This window comes from Thermobia domestica, chromosome 5 (genome assembly GCF_964235325.1).
Source record: "Thermobia domestica chromosome 5, izTheDome1.hap1.1, whole genome shotgun sequence".
NCBI classification, from domain to species: domain Eukaryota; kingdom Metazoa; phylum Arthropoda; class Insecta; order Zygentoma; family Lepismatidae; genus Thermobia; species Thermobia domestica.
Genome location: NC_137458.1, coordinates 95027255 through 95049251, shown reverse-complemented (window position 1 = coordinate 95049251; position 21997 = coordinate 95027255). Strand labels below are relative to the sequence as shown.

General features: G+C 35.7%; 1 protein-coding gene across 1 annotated transcript in view; it reads right to left on the bottom strand.

Annotated features, from left to right (window-relative positions):
- LOC145686008 (inactive pancreatic lipase-related protein 1-like) overlaps positions 1-21997 on the bottom strand; it is a 132957-nt gene that overhangs the window by 83974 nt on the left and 26986 nt on the right. The window contains exon 2 of the mRNA XM_081758843.1: positions 6133-6223. Within this exon, the coding sequence (XP_081614969.1) occupies positions 6133-6223 (91 nt within the window). The remainder of the gene's footprint in view (positions 1-6132; positions 6224-21997) is intronic.

Genomic DNA, 21997 nt, shown 5'->3' with positions numbered 1-21997 from the left:
TTGTTTGTTTTCCATTTTTGCATGGGATTTGTCATATTGAATTATCAAACAACCAGTTTGTTCAAGTGGTTATAAAGTATATATAACGAGAAAATATATCTAGTTAACGAATGATATGAAGTAATAAACTGATCTTTTCTTGTATGATTGAAGAGGTTGATGCGTTCGAGCTTCGTATTTCGATCATTCTGGATTCAATCCTCGTTGAAAACTTTGATTTGTTTTATCCTAAATTTTCTCTATTTCTTACTCACATAAGGTGAATAATGATATAGACCAAAAGTAGTTAACTAAACACAGGGCCGGCACTAGCAGTTTTGCCGCCTGGGCGAAACTTTCACATGCCGCCCCTTTAATTCGCAAACTTTATTTTGACAGAAGACGTTCAAGTGTCACGAAAAAGTAAGATGCCCTATTTAAAAACATGTATGAAATGGAAAAGTAAATAAACAATTGAACTACCCTTCTCGAATGATTACGTAATATTTAAACGACTACACACATGACACAATATTCAGTATGCTCGATTTCGCTGTATATCTGTGACATACAGAAGCGAATGCAAAAATTAATTTTTTTTAAAAAATATATGTTTTAGTCACGACTAAGAATTTTAATTTTTAAGCTTATTCTATATCAAAAAGGTGTTTCCAATAGAGTATGGGGAATGAAGATACGGTAATATAGTGAATCAGATATTACGGCAAGCTAAGTGATTAACCTAAGCCTTATAATTTACTGAATACAATGGAGATACATAAAATTTAACATACCTTAATTGAAAGAAACTTCTCTTGCTTTGATATGAGCAAATTTCTGTATCACATTCGAATAGTCCAATGTTTCAGCCAATTCGTGTTCTATTCATATCGTCGCTAGACCATTCAACCATGTTTCAGACATGGAAGAACGTGGATAGTTTTTAATAAGCTTAAGTTTCGAAAAACTTCTTTCTCCACTTGCCACTGTTACCGGTAAGGTTAACAAAATCCTAAGTGCCACACTGACATTGGGAGCAAAATCGTGCTCCTTAACTAATCTTAAGGGGGCGCGGTGGCTCAGTAGTAGAGCGTTCACCTCAAGTGCTTGGGGTCTCTGGTGCGATCCCAGCTCGCGCCGTGTGGACTTTGTGGTGGACAAACCGTGTTCGTGAGTTTTCTCGGGATTCTCCCGTTTCCTCCCAGTTTCTTCATTTCACCATTTCATTAATTTCTCATCTTCACCGTTTCCTTTACGTCCCAGCATCAGCATAATCGTGGGACATAAAACTCAAATATTTCATTTCATTTCATTAATCTTAAAATCTCTTTTGATGAACTTTTAGGCTTAATTATAGCGGATAACGCTTTCAGTTCGTCTTCCAAATCACTGGGATTAATATTTTTCGATTCTTAGTGTGTTAAAATGCTGGCAAGTTTAGTACAATTTTCATACAAAAGTTCAGATAGCATAATATCTTTAAGATTACTTATATCGTAAAGAAAATCGAAATACTCACTGTGAAGTTTAAGTTGCTCAAACATCTCTCTTAAACCTAACACAATCACGTCTAGAACTTTGTAATAAAAATCGATCTTGTATCTTGTTTGTGGATCTTCAATTGCTTCATTCTCTGACTCGTACTGAAACTCTCTCTTCTTTCGCCTTCGAGCTTACAGTGTAGTGCCTATCCGTGGATCATCAATATGCAATGCTGATGCTAACTCCATCGCATAAACTAAGTAAGAATGAAACTTTGCATCATTTCTGCCTCTTTCAAAGTACTCAGATATATTTTCGAGAAACCCGACTGCATCCAACACATGAGAATGAACGCTTTGGAGACTTTTGCTTACTATGTTTACGTTGAGTAAAAAGTCATACCGGATATCAAGTCAGCAAAGGAAAGTAAAAGTCACGGAGCTGGTTTACTATACACAGAGCATCGTGGGTGACTATTCTATCTGTTCTATTGTTGTTACTTATTTGAAGTAAGGCATCATAAGCCTCCCCTATTTGATATATAACGTAAGTAGAGTCAGAGCATCAATTCGGCTCTCCTACTTTGTGGTGCTTAATGGTTTTAAAGTGAGACTACTACTATGCTCCTTTAATATGACCCAACGTTGAACTGACTCAAAAAAAGTCATAAACTTTTTAACTATACAAAAAAATGAAATGGTGTACTAAGATGCTGTGGCTGCATCCTTAACGACAAGGTTTAGTGAATAACTACTGCAATGAACATAGAAGACTCGGGAATTAATTTCTAAAATTCTCTTCTGAATACCTGAATGTTTGCCTTTCATATTGGAATCATTGTCATATCCTTGGCCCCTCATGTCTTCGATAGGAATGTTCATTTCCTTTAGCTGTTTAATTATTTCTTCGGCATAAGTCCTAGACCAATGGTGTCAATTATCGGTACGAAACTAAGAAAGTGTTAGCAAATTTTTACAGGGCATTCTCCATTATTGTGTGTAATTTGTACACAACGAACGATTATTGTCATTTGCTCTGTAGCAGAAAGACGGCAAGGGAAATATTGAATGAGATGCCTGTGGCTAGTAGTTTAATAATTGAACATGAAGGGAATGTTCTGAATTTCCTGAATGTGAGTGAAGTAAGTTCAATAACATTCTCAGTTGAACACAATTTTATTTTTCCATGTGGGCCTATAACGAAGCATTATATTTTGATAATATTCTTTTCTTTTTTCATATTTTGCCGCCCATTGGAGTTGCCGCTCTGGGCGGTGGCACGGCTCGACCCTCCCCCCCTTGCGCCGGCCCTGACTGAACATTAGTTAATCAACCTGAATGTATTATGTTTCCTTTTCACTGTCCACGAAGCATACACACAGAGAGTAAAATCGACCCTTAGCAGCTTCCACTGCATTTGCCAAGGATACGTTATTCGTCGGCCGTAAAGAAATGACTACGGTTCTCGCTTTGGAAGTGGAAGATTCATCTTGGACGCAAGGCGACAGGTCATGTTCACACCTCACTACAAACTTGTGTCTATAGCTTATATAGCCATTGAAATATATATATTCAGTGGACTAAGTAGAGAAACTCTATTTATCGGGCGGGATCTGTTGACCTTAAAACTTTTAAACTTACAATTTAAGTGAAAAGATTAACTTTACTCTTATCTTCGTGCTAGCCAGGGGGAACAAGATAAAAAACTATGGGGTGTCTGCAGTGTAAATAGAGAAATATTTTCACAACATTAAAGCAAACACAAGCTGTCAAATGTAAACAACATCTCTGTGTACTCATTACAGATAATTGTAATCAATGTATCATTTAACAGGAACAAAAGGAAAAAAGCTTAGAACATTACATTATCGGAACATCTGTAAAGGAAAACAGGCGTATTACGCTGAAAGAAATCGCCACAATCATGAATATTAGCTTTGGTTCAGCTCAACACATTGTGCATAATGTTTTGCATTTCAATAAGATGTCTGCAAGATGGATCCTACGTCAGTTGATTGCTGAATAGGAAGATCGACGGGTCTATGAATGTGAAGAGCTTTTGTATCGTTTCAAAACTGAGGGTCATGCATTTCTGGGCAGAATTGTTACAAGCGAAGAGATCTGGATTCACTATCATCAACTGAAAAAACAACTTTTCTCTGCAATTAAGAGCAAACGACGAGGAATTCCTGTCCTCCAATGTCCACTTACTGCATTATAACGCTCGACTGCATACTGCCCGTTTGACCGTTGAGACCATTGATGACATCAAATTTGAGTGTCTCATTTCATCCACCCTATTCACCAGACTTTGTCCTCAGTGACTTTCATGTGGTTGGACCACTCGAAGAAGCGATGAGAGGAAAGCATTTCACTAGTGATGAAGAGACGAAAAATGTGGTGAACAAGTGGCTACAATCTCGATCAAAAGAATTCTTCCAATATGGTATCCATGAACTTCCGAAGCGGTGGAATACATGCATTCAACGTCAAGGGGACTACGTTGAAAAATAAGAGGTAAGATTTCCTTTTCATTGTAACATTCTAAAATGTATTGCACTTTTCATGTTTTCATTATATATATCACATGCTTTGTCAGCAGCCGAGAGAGAAATAATTATCTATAGTTTCTAGTGTCATCGGAAGCGCTCTGGAGCTTTCAATGTCTTCCCACCGGGAATCGACCACGGACTTCATACACCAAAGGCATACACGTCAGCTCCTAGATCATCAAGAAGGATTTCCTACAAACTATTCACGGTGACATCTTTTGTATATGCAGAACTTACAGAGAGGGAGAGAGAAAAAAAACAAACTTTTCCAGACGAGCAAGGATTGTTTTCCGTTGAACTGATTTACTTCATTCAGTTATCACAAGTATTGCAAGTTACTATCACCGATGAAGGTGGACACACGTGTTGTGCTAGTACATTGCTTTCGATAGAACCAATACATTCAGCTCTCTAATGATAGCCAGACATCATGTAGCATACATCAGGACTTACAAGGGGTCGCACAATCGGATTGTGAGAATAGGGTAGTCCTGTATCTGAAATAGCTATGTGAATTGGAAGGACAAAGAAATATGTGAATTATTGGATTAAGGGTTTTCAGCAGGATGGTGAATAAGGGGTGAATACTGGCCCAAAACCCGATCCACGACGGAGAACAAGTAAATACGTTGATGAAGCCATCTTGCTAGCCCAGCTTTGAACTTAGGCAAAGATTTACAAACTTATTTACTTCAACTGTTCCAAATTTGATATTTCAGCTTATTTCAATGATTTTCTAACTCATGTACCGGTACGATCAGTATCTTTTCTTTCTTCTCATATGCGGTATATAACGAAGTGTATTATGCACACAACATGTTATAATACCTTTGATATGTGGTACTCATTGGACAACACGCTCAACTGTTATAACAGATAATTTTTGTACATTAGCTGCATAGCAAAAGCCTATTTCAGTGCTCCACAGACTTAACAATTGTGTCGCTGGCTTGAAATGTTACGTGTAAATTTAGTTGAATCTCTCCAGACGTTTGCAAAACCAGTAAAAGAACTGAGCCCGACCTAATGGACAGCGGCACAGTTATTTCTGTGGCTGACTATACTTATTCTTAGATCGTTAAATCGATTCCAAAACATCGCTACTCGTTATATCTTATCATGTTTGGTTTATGTAGACCAATATTGCAAAATTGAAAAAGGAAGTTCTAGTGGATTTCTACCTCTTCTGGTTGTAGTTAGAGAGTTAAGGATGGAAATGAAATGTATTCTAGAGAGACTCTATCGATGGAAATCGCTATATACATACCGCTATATATATTACCGTTTTCACTCTAATTATCAACGAAAAACCGGAAGTGGCTGGTTTCTACCACTTCCTATTTGAATTCCAATCGTCAATGAACTCGATTTCTTACTTTTGATCCTGTGTAGTCTGATCAAATTACTGGTGATTCATAAAGTAGTTTCTAAGATTTCTGAACGGATATGGACAAAAAAAAATTGTAAACTAAAGCCTTTAATAACAATCAATGATGAACAATTCTTTCCCGCCTAACGGAAATTTCCATACTGATGGACAATTCTTTCCCGTCTAACGGAAATTTCCATACTGATGGACAATTCTATCCCGTCTAACGGAAATTTCCATACTGATGGACAATTCTTTCCCGTCTAACGGAAATTTTCATACTGATGGACAATTCTTTCCCGCCTAACGGAAATTTCCATACTGATGGACAATTCTTTCCCGTCTAATGGAAATTTCCATACTGATGGACAATTCTTTCCCGTCTAACGGAAATTTCCATACTGATGGACAATTCTTTCCCGTCTAACGGAAATTTCCATACTGATGGACAATTCTTTCCCGTCTAACGAAAATTTCCATACTGATGGACAATTCTATCCCGTCTAACGGAAATTTCCATACTGATGGACAATTCTTTCCCGTCTAACGCAAATTTCCATACTGATGGATAATTCTTTCCCGTCTAACGGAAATTTCCATACTGATGGACAATTCTATCCCGCCTAACGGAAACTTCCATACTGATTCCCATATAAAAGTAAGCATCACAAAAATATTCTTGACCAATAATTATCTCTCAATTAAAGTGTCCTAAAAGCAAACTTGATGATTGTTCTTTCATTAATCTTACCTTGTGTACAGGTAGAAGTTTATATCTTCATTAGGGCAATATGGTTTAGCATCAAAGCAACCAAGGGCGCTACCATGGTGTCCCTCTACACCTATAAGAAAAGAAAAATTGGAACTTAAACTTTTTGTAACATTTTCTATGCCGAGTACTGTACAATGAGTAAAGTTCTGCTTCCTCTGATGATCAATTGGCTTTACAACTAAATCGAGATTTGCGCAGTTAATAGAATTACAATCTTCCATTTCATTGAATCGATAACAACGACACGAAGTACGAAGCAACACATATATTGTATAAATATCAACTTACTAAGGGTCAAATTAAAGATACGAGGGAATAAATTTACTTATGAATATTAGAAAGTAGATTATACAATAATAAGGGCAATCACATTTATGATAATCCTACATAAAGCGTTATGATATGAAAAGTTATAGCTATTTTCTTCATATGTCAAAATATAACCCAGACTCCAGAATTGTTATTGAAGATTAATAGCAATATAAAAGTTTATAACAGAAACATTAAAAATAATGAAAACATAAAGGAAAAATATGTTAATAAATAAGCACTGTAATACCAAATATATGAGAAACAAGAAAAATTAACGAAAACAAACAAAAGAATATAAAGATAAGAGAGAAGATTCAAAATAGAAATACCTTGGAATGAACATCTAATGAAAATAGAAAAAAGGCGACTATATGCTAATGAGAGTAGTGATAATAGAACCTAACGAGAAGAAATGTAAATAATGAAGAAAAGAAATGTCTAGAAGAATGATTTCTATGAAAAAAGTCTGGCGAATTCTCAGTGCTGACTTCGTGTAGAATACTCATTTAAAATGTCATCCACGGAAGCATAAATATGATAATGAAATCAAATCTAACATAAAAGACGTACTTATAAAAAGGAACTGCAATATATTTGGTAACTAAAATGGAAAGGGAAAAGATAAGAGATGGTGTTACTCCATTACTAAAAGATACCAAGGCATTATGATGGCGACCAAAAACTATCTGTTCACATCTCGTGTGCTGAAAAGAGACACTAAACTCAAATCAAATCAACCAATCTACCAGTGAAACTGGGATTTGAAATAATACTCAAGTTTAGTTGAAATCAATGCCCCATTATCATCGAAGACACGCACAGAAAGCTTTGTGTCAGCCAGTTGGTTACGAAAAACACTCACAGTCTTATAATACAGTTTTCTTGCAGTTGAGATTGCATGGTAGGAAATGGTATTTATTAGCATAATTGATCTTTCTCAATGATTCATGCACCTGCCAACTGCATTGGAATCAGTCAATAAAGAGTATTTATCAACGTTTACACACATACAAGTCATTACACAATATACTCCAATAATAAATAAGATATAAATGTTGATATATCACATCCTCCGTAGACTCTTGTAGCGCAGAAGGGGGCTATGATCACTTCTAAATGAAGTTAAGAAAAATATCAGGTCATAAAATTTGAAATTTATAAAACAATACGAGAAAATTTTTAGATGAGATGATAAAGAATTCTTTGAGAATCTGAGACAAAACAACACTCCAACAAAATTTACAAGAAAAGATGAGAAACTGTTTCTCGTCTCTTTTCGTATGCAAGGTAGTGTGCTTGCTGAGAGCCCTCATACGAGATGGGTTAAGGCCTTATCTGCTGTAAAATATATTTTCCTAATCATATCAAGTAACCTTCCATTTTCATAATTTCCTTACAACTAACATCATTTTGTATTATTATACGCATGAATGATCAATTCCATATCATTTAATTGCATTATTACGTTCATACTAATTACATATATGTGATAATTTCTTTCGATAGTTGTCATATGTGTTAAAGTAAATACTGTATAGTTTAATTTCCTAAGATTAAAATTAGTTTATTTCTTACTATGTAGGAAGATTATTATCAAAGTAATTGTTATTCAGTATTCTTTAAAGAAACATCTCTAATTACAATTGAACATATTACATATTAAATATTTTTCAAACAATGTTCTAGTATTACGTATTCAAAAATACAAAATCATGGTTAACCATAAAACAAACAATCAGAGAATTTTTTATGATTAAATTTTTGAATAAAAGAGAAAAGTGTAGTATCCTTCCATGTTATGCAACCTGCAATGCTTTTTACATACTCAGGATGCATATCCTTGCAGGTTACGAGTAAGGAGGTTATTTTTCCACATTGCAAACAAAAATCCATCGATATTGCGTTCAAATTTTTAACAATCATTATTGTAGTCAAAATAAGTAAAATACCACTTAAATTAGAAGCTGGTAATAAAGAATATCATGAAAAAATATTTTTTTCGCTTTCCTTCAAATGTATTAATTTCAGGAAACAACCTCATTATACGTCAATTTTTGTTAAGTTAAATGATTCAGTTGAGTTGAGTTGATTTTGAGTTTAACGTCCCGTTCAGCAGCGAGGCTACATGAGACGTGGACCTACTGGTTAACGTGCAATCCGAACCACATGAGCTTCCGCCGGGAATTAAATGATTCAGATTTACATTATATAAAAACTATACCTCTTACTAACAACATTTCTTAGAATACTGGTGAGGTTCTTCCACATGTAAATAACGATTTCTTATGACTGCTCATTATTGTTGGTTTTCAAGTTCATAGTTCACATCCTCTTAATTTACAATATAATCAGACCGAACAAGTCTTGTATCCTTCCTATGACAAAAAAAAAAACCTTCGTTGTTTTTCCATTGTGTCCCTGCGTCAGTACCAATTAATGTCCTAAACATTTGGTATTCGAGTATGACTACAGTATTTTCATACTATACACGCATAGTTAATATATTTATTAACCTTGTTTGTTTACCATGTATGCTATAACTAAACACATCACAACTTCAATTCATGTAGACCACTAAAAACAACTTTTATTGTATGTCTATAACATTTACGTATACAAAATTAAAAAGACCCTGCGTAATGATCATATGAGTAGTACGCGCCTCTTTGGTTCATGTGGTCCCGAGATCGAGTCCTGGTGGAAGAAGTTAAACACCATTCAATTTCTTTAATCAAATGTGTCTAACGCGAAGACGATAACTTAAACAATTTTGTTTGATTTTCTTAATTTCATATGTAAACCAATATTTTCAATACTTTATAATACCAATCCTCCATCAATGTATAGGTTACTGTCCCTGCGTTGCTGTTAAGTCCGTAACAAATACGCTATCACCCGGTCCTAGATATATCAAGTATTTTTTTTCCTAATCCGATTATTTAACTATTGTATTAATACATGTAGTTACCCGCGCTGTCTATTGTCTTACACTAGTAGATATTGTTAGCGTAAAAGCAAATTAGATAGTAACAACAAGCCTCGAACAGTAATATGTCTAAACTTAATGGATTATTTAAACTTTATATAGCCCTAATCGTGATAACAACTATCACAGTATTAAATGAGATTACCTAAGTTGCTTGTCTGTGGACAATGCATAAATTGAACATACATATATATATTTCTGCTAGTCTGTTTAACATTTTACCTTTCTCAGAATTTTCGAGTTCTAAATCCTGACGAGTATTCTGTGGTCTATGTTAAAACAGGCTTATGTCTTCCATAATCATATAGCTGAAGAAAGGACGCTAAATTTGAACATACGACTAATTAAGTCAAATAAAATATAATACCGACTTCTTCACATTCGTTTTTTCCGAGGTTTCCTGTTTGCATACAGTTTCTGTGATTCGCGCCTCGACTCACTGATACGGTAAAATAGTGATACCATTCAAATAAGTCACCTTTCCTCCAAAACGTCTTCATTTCATCCATATCTTGTTTCCTACTAAGCAACATTATGTCTATGAGTTTCCCTGTCACTATTATTTCTTCCTGCCTCAAATGATTTATAAACATTCACATTCAACCGTTTGCTTTACCCTAAGATAGTTACCTCGTATTAGCCATACATACTACTTAATACGTAAAACAAAGTAATCTTCTTCTTACTAATATTATTATTTTAAAAACGTCTCTGTCTGTGAGTAAAACTTTAATCAATAATATTGATTTACTGTTGTCCGTCACGCCTTTGGAAGGCGGGTACCAAGTTCGATTCCCGGAGGGGTTCATGTGATTGGTATACCTGTCTCGTATAACTTCGATATTAAATACATCTATAGTTCGTTGGAGTATTTATATGCTTTCATCGTGAAAGATCCTCAGTTCGATTCCCCGTAGAATCATGTGATTGGAATCCTCTGTCTTGTATAACCTCTGTGCCATAAGGTTGTTTTAACTTCAAACAATATATACTGAAATAAACCTCAACTCTGCCAAAACATATGATACTTCACGAGCTTTTCACGGGAGACCTCGGGTTCGATTCCCGGTAACACCATCACGTTATTATTAAGTCCACGTGTGCAATAGCTTCGATGGTAATGAAAAACACTTTAACTTTTTAAATCCAATCTAAATCTCTTTCCAAATCACAACTTCTCTGGTGTGCATGAATAACATTCGTATCCATTGAAAAGATATACAATAAGTACATTAAAAGCATAATTAGAAGATAAATACAAACTCCTATATCGCTTTCCTCCAAGCAAATAATATAGTTCCATAGATATTTCTGCGATTCAGTACGAAGTAGTTGTTTCTCAGTAATATCACATCGTCTGTAAGTAGACTGATATATATTATCATTGTGTAATCATACAATTTAATCACAGTATAGCAACCATTTATTCTCACATATAATATTCGACAGAAATACTTGGTAAACGAAAAAGATTAAACTTAGAGGGGTTAAGGCCTGCGGCACGTCTGAAAGACCCATATACACACATTGCTACCTGGTAGTTTTCTTTAAAGAGAACAAAAAACAAATTCAACCCTTCACCCTCTTACATAATTATATTTTCCATTTGCCAATATGAATAACTAAGAAACTACGGTGATAAAAATGAGAGATTAATATAACTAATTCAATAAAGGACACCGTATAAAAAGCATTGCATTTCCTCGTCTGTCCGATTTGGATGATTTTTGGATAGTTTATGTTTTAGCTGAGGACCCCCAGTCAATTGTTTACATGGGGCAGAGTCTCTATGACGAACCCTGTGACATCAAGAGGTCACAAAAAGTCACACCGTTACCTGAACTATCCTTATTTGCCGTACCCCAGTATAACACACAACTATTTTTTGTATTCCAAGTTGAAGCAGTTCTAACAACACCCATTGTGTGACCTTTGGTGATCTCTGAGGGGCACAGGGTTGGTCATTGGAAGTTGATCCCATATAAACAATTTCCCGGGATGTCCTCAGCCACAACATATCCAAAAATCTCCCAAATCGGACAGACGAGGAAATGCAATGCTGTTTGTACGGTGACTTTGGTTACCTCTGGAGGTCACAAGGTTCATCATAGGGAGTTGGCCCCATATAAATAATTGACCTGGAGGTCCTCAGCTACAACATATCCAAAAATCACTCAAATCGGACGGAAGAGGAAATGCAATGCTTTTCATGCGGTGTTCTTTCCTAACATACCAATTTTAAGAAGTATGTAATTCAGACACTGTTTTATTTTCTCTTATGGTTTTTATTCTTCCTTTCAACGCAACAGAAGGTGCTTTAGCTATTTAATAATTGTATGATGACTAACTTATAAAAAATGATCTGGAATTTTTCCAGAAAATTCTTGCGTGTTCTCTCACAAGTAAACCTTACGTTTGGGTGAATCGAGTTGCTGACTGAGACACATATGAGAAAGTAGTACTAAATGTGGTCAGTATTTCAGTGAAGTTGTAGGTGCGAAGCTCCAGGGGTTTAGGAGATACAGCTACCAGAACATCACATGCAAGTACAGAATAGTCTTCATACAGTTGGAGGTAAAAGCTCTGTAAGACCTCTTGTAACGACAAAAGGTGAATAACAAATATATGGGTATATATTAGGACTAGGGGGAAGTCATATAGTAAGGGTATACCTGACGGCGGCCATCTTGAAATCCGCCATTTTGAATTAAAGTTAAGTTTTTAAAATAGGAATAGGGTCATGTGATACATGATTTAAGGCGCAAATTTAATCGGAAGAACAATGGTCACGTTAATTTTGAGTTACGCACAATTGGTAAAAAGCTACAGGGAAATTAAATATTGTTGCAGCATTATGTATTAGTCCTTTACCCCACCTTGCAAATTTTGTTTTAATGATAATAATTAAATAAAAAGCAGGTGGATAAATATTAGGTGTATGGTAAGAGTTGCCTTGATGGTGGCCATGTTCAAATCCAGACATTTTGAAGCAGACAAAATTTTTAAACAAAACGTATAACAGTGATACCTTATTAATAGCAAATTTTACCATAACTCCAACCGTATAACCATTTTTGCTTTATTATTAACCAGCAGAAAATTAAATGGATCGCTCCTTACGACTACTGCTTTGACGGAATTGTTAATGACAGATGTGTCAAGTGTAACTCGATTGCCTTTGTCAGGTGTGCTCACTGTGAGCAGAGCATTTGTGTAAGTGATGCACTCTTTTCTGAACTACATATTGATTGTACTAATTGAGGACTTTTCTGGAAGAAAGACCCAAATTCATTTATGAATAAATTCCTCTTTGGTCATTTTTCCTTAAATTAGCAACTTGTGAATGCGATAACAAATGCTGGTTCATGATAAAGCAAAAATGGTTATACCGTTGGATTTATGGTAAAATTTGCTATTAATAAGGTGTAAATTTTTTGCATTTTGTTTAAAAATTTTATCTGCTTCAAAATGGCGGATTTGAACATGGCCACCATCAAGGCAACTCTTACCATACACCTAATATTTATCCACCTGCTTTTTATTTAATTATTATCATTAAAACAAAATTTACAAGGTGGGGTAAAGGACTAATACATATGCTGCAACAATATTTAATTTCCCTGTAACTTTTTACCAATTGTGCGTAACTCAAAATTAACGTGACCATTGTTCTTCCGATTAAATTTGCGCCTTAAATCATGTATCACATGACCCTATTCCTATTTTAAAAACTTAACTTTAATTCAAAATGGCGGATTTCAAGATGGCCGCCGTCAGGTATACCCTTACTATATGACTTCCCCCTAGTCCTAATATATACCCATATATTTGTTATTCACCTTTTGTCGTTACAAGAGGTCTTACAGAGCTTTTACCTCCAACTGTATGAAGACTATTCTGTACTTGCATGTGATGTTCTGGTAGCTGTATCTCCTAAACCCCTGGAGCTTCGCACCTACAACTTCACTGAAATACTGACCACATTTAGTACTACTTTCTCATATGTGTCTCAGTCAGCAACTCGATTCACCCAAACGTAAGGTTTACTTGTCAGTGACCTACGTTGGTTTTCTTATGTGAATAAAATCCGTTCTCACCATAAGGGCATGCTGTTAGATGTCTACCGATAAATATATATATATATATATATATATATATATATATATATATATATATATATATATATATATATATATATATATATATTAATGTTTAAAATTATTTTCAATATTTCATTATTTACGAGTAGCTGCCACATCCAATTTATTATCTCTGTTACATTTTTGTCTATCACTCATAGTTTCTTCAGCAACGTCTACAAGTATTTTAAAATTTTCCGTTTTTCACGAAAAAAATAATTAGGCGTCTAACATTTTTAATATTACATCTGTTCTATGCTTCGCCGACACATTCAATTCATTATTATTCACCTCTGGTGCTTGGGGTCTCGGGTTCAATCCAGCCACTGCCAAGTGAACTTTGTGGTGGACAAACACCGTGTGCGTGGGTTTCCTCGAGGTTCTCCCGTTTCCTCCTACTTTCTTCATTCCACCATTTCATTCATTACTCATCATCACCGTCTCCTTTAGCCTAATCGGCATAACCGTGGGACGTAAAACTCAAAGATTTCATTTTATTTTCATTTTTGAAATACATTGAAAGAACCATGTCTCAGTGCATCAAGTCCAATCTACGAACTGAAATAAGTTATGCCAGAAAACAAAATGTTGCCGCAATTTTTTCAAAAGTGTTAAGTTGAACATACTTTTCTGCAAATAACAATACTTGTGTTTTTCTTTTTCGCATGTGTTAAAGGAGAACGTTGAAGTAGGAAAATCAGTTCCAAAATTTCCTTCAGGTTCTCATTACACAGAAGGTAAGATTTTATCATTGAAGCAAAGTCACAAAATACAGTATATTTTCTTAAACTATTCGCTATTCTTACAAAATATTCAGTTTGTTTAGGCAGGAAAACCGTACCGAAAAGAAAAATCGGATATAATATATATATATATATAGTATATAAGTATTATCTACAGTATATAAGATTATAAATAGAATTTAATTCTATCCTATGTCAACCTACGAATTTCTGGAGAATAGTTTTAAGTCCCTCATTTTCCTCAGTACAACTGCAGAAAACCGTAATTTTGTTTGCTTCATTGCTTCATTTATTGTAAGAAATTCAGACAAAAGCGGTGGCGCAAATCTGTCTTCAAAATTGGGGGGACGGGTAAGACAGTTAACATAATCTTTACTTTTTTTTAAGCGATGTTCAAAATATTTATGAAGTTGTAAAACAGTGTTGTGGAGGATCAGGGGAGAACAGAGTTACCTCTAACACTGGGAATCGAACAGATTTAGGGCTTATTCTGGAGGGGGGAGACTCATATTACCGTAGATGAATCTGATTTCTGAGGTGAACCTGTTGTATATTATATATCTGGCGATGTAAATGAAGTTGCAGTCGGACACAAATCAACACATTTCTCCCCAAAAAGCACATTTCAAATCGGATTATTGGGAGGACAGTCCCCCCAGTTCCAAAATTGAGGGGGACATGTCCCCCTCATCCCGTTCACTCTATTCCATGCTTCATTTATACCTTCATTTGGAGTAAGAAAGTTTTATCCTAAGTGACCCCTTTCGGGCGTCAGGGAGCTTAAATTCAGGTAGTTCTCCCCCTTGCCCTATAAGTTACGGCTCTGTGGCTCGGCCCTCTGAGTCTTCCAGTTTGAATAATGTGTATTTAAGAAATAAACAGTCAAGAGACAGTTATAGCTTATTTTGTTGCAAACTTACAATAATAATAATAATAATAATAATAATAATAATAATAATAATAATAATAATAATAATAATAATAATAATAAGGAGAAGAAGAAGAAGAATGTCTCGATTTGATTGTGGGCCAAATAAAGAACCTAGTAGACGTTTATTTATTTCCTTGTATGAAACTGTTACTCTCTCCCCTCCCTCTGTGTGTGTTGGTATGTGTGTTTCTAATGTGCGCTTGAGTATGTCTGTGTATTGGGGGGAGGTGTATGTGTACGTTCTGTATTATAGCTGTACGTTCTTATTGACTTCAACAACGCTTGCTTGCATTAAAGTTGCATTTTATTGAGAGTGATAGATGTAGTTTTTTTTTTTTTTTTTTTTAATGGAAATGCAAGTATATTTTGTCAAAAGAGTTGTCAGAAACGGTTAAAATCACATGAAACACCTGCGTGCAGTTAACTGCTCTAGTACTTAATTTAAAATTATGTTCGTGTCAATCCTTTGATCCTCGTTGTCCCAGTATAATCAACAACTTCTACCGTTTGATAAAGTTTACGAACACAAATATAAGCTATTTTTAGTAGGAAAGCTAACTACACGCTATTCCCTCCCTCCCCCCCCCCCTTTTAGGCCAAACTTGAAATTTCCCGATGCTAATAGTTTGATCAGATTTGATTACTAATTATCAACGATTGATCAATTTTACTAACAGAGCTAAAAAGGTTAGAAAGGGGCATAGCCACTCTATACCTCCGATTCGACTCTTTTATTACGTAAATCATTTGATCATCATTTGCCCAACTATAATCAACAATTACTAACATTTAATCAGTTTCACTTGTATAATTATAAGATAGTTTTAGTAAGGAAAGCTACATGCCAGCCCCCCTCCCCTTTATTACAGATTCAACATTTCTTGATACTAATCGTTTGGTTTTCGTTTGATTTTCAGCGTTTGATCAGCTTTACCAGTGCCGTGCTGTGGGAGGGTGAGCGGGGCGCCGAAGTGAGGGGTCGTAAAATTCGGGAGGAAAAATGAAAAGAAAAGAAGGAAAGAGAGGAGAATTACTTGAAATATTACTACCTAGGTAGTATGAACTTAAATCCTCTTACTGCTTTAGGAAGTGGTCCTATAATGTTACTCATGTTAGGAAAATGCTAATAAAAAGCTCAAAATCAAGGAAAAGCAGGGTCTATTTTTTAAAATTTTCTTGCGCTTCGTGGCAACCATGGTGGCGCTTCGCGTCTGATCTGTAGGCCTCACTCATGTGTACTGTGGCGCCGTCGTATACTCTCGCCCCGTCACTCTGAATTAGTGATGAGCAAATGCAAGACCAAGACCAAGACCCGGGTGGTCTTGGTCTTGGTCTTGGTCTTGCACATGCGGTCTTGGTCTTGGTCTTGCACTGGAACCCTCGGTCTTGGTCTTGGTCTTGGTCTTGCACACCTAGTCTTGGTCTTGGTCTTGGTCTTGCACACCCAGTCTTGGTCTTGCTTGCAAGAGTCTTGCAAGTTTTGCTTTTAAGAAATCTATGATTTTCATAAGTAAATTTTACTCTGGATATAAGGGATAATAAATCCTACATTGCGTCAATAGTGAGGGAAATACAATGTATGTTTCTAAATGTAAAATATTTTACCTTCGTGTAAGTGTGATGATACTGTACAACATAGGCGATGACCTTTACTTTTTTTTTTCAATGGGTGATCACGCTTCACTACTTATAAGATAAATCACAACATTTCGTAATATTTTTATATGTTTTTTTTAACAGATCCAATACTCCACTGGTTCCCAAACTGGGGAGGCTACCCCTGACAGTGAGACGCATGAAAGAAAACCAAGACGGCACACATTACTGAAATACCATAAATTGCAAAGTTATTTTTACACTCTAAAGGAGTCAGATTTTTTTCTTTCCAACCACGATTAGCTCATCTTTGTATTGAACAAACTCCCAATTAAATATTGAACTTTAGTTTTACTGATTCTAATATGTACTGTATGGGGCAGAAACAATGACATTACGCAAAAACGATGAAACAGTTAGACTTTCGAAATGTGGGCATGGAGAAAAAAGGAGAGAATCAGCTGGGTTGAACGGAAAACGAATGCGAAGGTTTTAGAAATAGTAGCAGTAGGGGAGAAAATAAGAATTTTAGATGTAATGAAGAGGAGGACATTGGCTGAGGAGGAACTGTATTATGAGGGACGTGCTAGAGGGAGGGGGCGAAGGAGATTGTAGTTGAAGAAAGATATTAAGACAGAAAATTGCTACGTTAAGACGAAGATACTAGCTGAGGACCACAGTCATCGAAGCTTCTCAGCTGCAGCAAGTGACCTGCCAATAATGGCAGAATAGCTATTATTATGACGATGATGATATGTTTTGCAATATTGACCAAAATAGAGAGAAAAAAAATAAAATAATAATAATTAAACCTCTTAATATTTTAGAATATGAAATGAAATTAAATTTGTGAGTTTTACGTCCCACGACTATGCCGGCTAGGCTAAAGGAGACGGTGATAATGAAAATGGTGGCAAGAAGAAAGTGGGAGGAAACGGGAGAACCCCGAGGAAACCCACGCACACGATGTTTGTCCACCACAAAGTTCACTTGGCGGGGACTGGGATCGAACGCGGGACCCCAAACACCAGAGCTGAACGCTCTACCATTGAGCCACCGCAGCCCCAATATTTTAAAATAATGTGAGTCAAAACTGAAAACGATTCAACTGTCTATGTCTTTTGTGTAAACTCAATTTATATAAATACTTTGGACCTACATTAGAAATACATAATAACAGCATCAAACTTCAAGTTATTTGAAATAAGTACGAAATCACTCTCAATTGTGAATATAGATTATTTATTGTTATATAATGTTATATCGTTGAATCCTAGATATGCCGTATACCTAAGGGGGCTATAAGTTATATTGATAAACAATTATTCAACGTATAAGCATCCACCTATGAAATCAAACTTGCGGTCACATGCGCTAAGTTTTTGTCAAAGTCATGAAAATGTTATTTCAATAATAATTTTATAAGTACGCATTAAAAACTTCCAACGGATGCTTGAACCTCAGAGCCAATGCCATACTCATGTAGTCGACATCTATGGTGTACGTAATTGCCGATGTTCAATACTACATTTCTTTAGTTTTGGAAGAAGAACACCATTAATATGTTTTGAAATGAAATGAAATATCTACTTTAACGTCCCACGATTATCACACTGAGGCTAAGGGAAACAGTGATGATGAGAAATGGTGGAATGAAGAAAGTACGAGGAAACGGGAAAACCCACGCACAGGGTGTTTGTTCACCAAAGAAGCTCACATAGCGCAAGCTGCGATCGAACCAGGGCCCCATGTACCAGAGGTGCACGGTCTGCCACTGAGCTACCGTGTCCATAACATGCTCTAGTTTATTTTTGCTTATCCACTTCTTATGGACACAACTATTCTTCGTATGATTTCCCAAAATCCAATCATGGACCGTCATGAATGATCAAATGATGACCAAAGTAAATCAGACACTGAAGTTATTATAGCTTGTAACAATTCATAGAATTATGCTATCGGTCGTCTCATGAACAACCGATTCAAAAAACGACATACTGTAGCTATATGTTACAGGAGCAGATCGACTCACATGGATTGCAAAACTACTGGGAACACATTCACTCCGGCGGTATTTTTACTGGAGCCAAGAAGTTCACGTGAAAGATGTAATGATTTTTCCCCTTCCTTTTTACATTCTATAAAAAATCAAGTAGTACCATACTTGTGCAAGACTCTTGCGCAAGAGTCTTGGTCTTGGTCTTGGTCTTGCAGGTATGGTCTTGGTCTTGGTCTTGGTCTTGCAGGTATGGTCTTGGTCTTGGTCTTGCATCGGGATTCCCGGTCTTGGTCTTGGTCTTGGTCTTGGTCTTGCATGCAAGACTCTTGCAAAAACTGCAAGACCAAGACTCTTGCGCTCATCACTACTCTGAATTTCCACGGCATTGAGCTTTACTAACATAACGTAAGCTGTATTTAGTAGAGGGAAGGGATAAGTACACGCTACACCCCCTTTGCACCAGAATTCAAATTTCTCGATGCTAATCGTCTGATCTCCATTTCATTGGGTTTGCGCAACAATTTACGATGTTTTACTAACAGAGTTATAAGTAGAGACCGGATGTTAGGCAAAATGCCTATTCTTTAATATTAAAGATATGATCAAAAATAATGTTTTAAAGTTTATATAGGGGGGTTATAGTTTCGATTTAAGCCAATTTTATTTTGCCTATTTTGCCTATTTCGACCTTTACTACCTAAATAGGCCAATAATTGCTTTAGTGCCTAATGTTGCCTATTCTATGCATTTTCTTCAAAATTAGCCTTCATTGGGAAAATATATAATTTATATAACATAAATAATACACCTATATATACGTATATTAAGTGTTTGTAAACACAAGCACGTGGTACGTTAAAATATATATACAGGGTGAACTTCAACGATGTGCACATACTTCGGGAGGTGATTAATGATATCAAAAGAAGACAAAAAGTCCTCTTGTATTTTGTCAAATTCCTTGTCGTGAATGACAGTGGTGCCAACTGGAATCGAAAATCGAATCTTGACAATTGGAATGAAATAGATAGATTTGCACATACCTTGGGAGGTAATTCGTGACATGGAAAGAAGACAAAAAGTCCTGTTGCATGTTGTCGAATTCCGCGTCGTGCACGAGTGACAGGGATGCCAACTTGGAATCGAAAATCGAATACTGACAATTGAAACGGATCCGAAAGATGTGCACATATTTCGAGAGGTGATTTGTGATATGAAATAAAGACCAAAAGTCCTCTTAAATATCACAAATCACCTCCTGAAGTATGTGTGCACTTTTATGTCTCGTTCCAGTTGTCAGAATTCGATTTTCGATTCCAAGTTGGCCCCCTGTCACTTGCACACGACACGGAATTCCACAACATGCAAGAGAACTTTTTGTATTGTTTTGATGTCACGAATCACTTCCCGAAGTATGTGCACATCTTCCAGGTACACCCAATATATATGAAATGCATAAGAAGCTTCCGTGGGTGGCGTGGTGGTTCAGTGGTAGAGCGTTCGCCTTTGGTGCTTGGGGTTCCTGGTTCGATCCTATCTCGCGCCAAGTGAAGTTTGTGATGGACCGTGTGTGTGGGTTTTCTCGGGGTTCTCCCGTTTCTTCCCACTTTCTTCATTCCACCGTCTTCATTCATTTATCATCACCGTCTCCTTTATCCTAGCCGGCATAATCGTGGGACATAAAACTCCAAGATTTCATTTCATTTTTTTCAAGCTTCGTTTTTATATATTCAATAAAAGAAGATATTAACAAATAAGTATGTTTCTATGTTCTTTGAACATTGCCTATGACTTGAATCTATTTTTAATGGTATTGAGTATTTATCTTCACTATTGCAAGTTACATTTTAGTGGCTATTTTACTGCCTATTTTTTAAACTTTTAGTGTCTATTTTCTAGATTTTTAGTGGCTAAACATCCGGTCTCTAGTTATAAATGTTAGAAAAGATTGAGCTATTCCCTCTACACCTCCTATCGGACCCTTTATTTTTTTATGTCAATCGTTTGATCAGGTATTATTAACAATTTCTAACGAATGACCAATTTTACTTTCACAAATATAAATTATATTTAGTAGTAGCCCCCTACCAAGAACAGCTTATATTTATGTTAGTAATGCTGATTAAACGATGGAAATTATTGATCACACCTGATCAAATGATGATCAAACGATTAGCACGGAAATATTTTTAAATTTAGCGTTAGTTGAGGCTAACCACACGCTACACCCCCACTTACACCATATCCGAAATTTCTCGATACTAATTGTTTGAACTAATTGTTAAATACATTTCAAATGCTTCTATTTCTATGTAGGTGATTAAAAAAATCACATTTCATTTCTGTAACAGAGTTCATGTACTGAGCTATGAACGTAAAGTGAATATACGTTAACCACCCTCAACAAATATTTCGACTCCCTCCCCGTGTCTTGATATTCTGGTTATGGCCCTCTTCGAAAAATAATAGTCATTTATGGAGGATTTCAAAATCAAAATTCTAATATTGATTTGTATTTCGTGCGTAACTGTACTCAATATGTAGCAACTTCAAATGACTTCACAGACCTTTTTCGGTTGAAACAGAATGTTGTATGAATTGTTAACATAAAATAAAATCTAAATTACATTTTAAGAAAATAAAATGAAATTACTACTTTAATATCCCAGATTATGCACCAAGGTTAAAGTAATCAATCCTTTATGGTGATCAATGAAATGGTAAACTAAAGAGAGTGGAAGAAAACATTAGAACGTGGAAATCCACGCACACGGTGTATGTTCTACACAAAGTCCATTTGGCGCGTCACGCTTTATGATAAAATATATGCGGTCAGAAAGATAAACTTATTTCATTACAACTAAATTAGATAAAAATGACAGAAGAACAGTTTGTATTCCACATTTCATATATTGCATTTTTTAAAAAGAAACAGGCTTTTAAAGCAATGACCTATCCTACTGTAATGACCTGAAGCTATCGCGACAGTTCCAGGAATTCCCTTTCAATACTGCACTTCTGACAGGCTTTCTTAGAAAAAATATCATATTTCTTGACTTCTGCACCTTTTGATAAATTAATATCTATGTTAAAAAGTATAAATATTATACTTTTACGTCCCACTCTAAATCGTCTGGG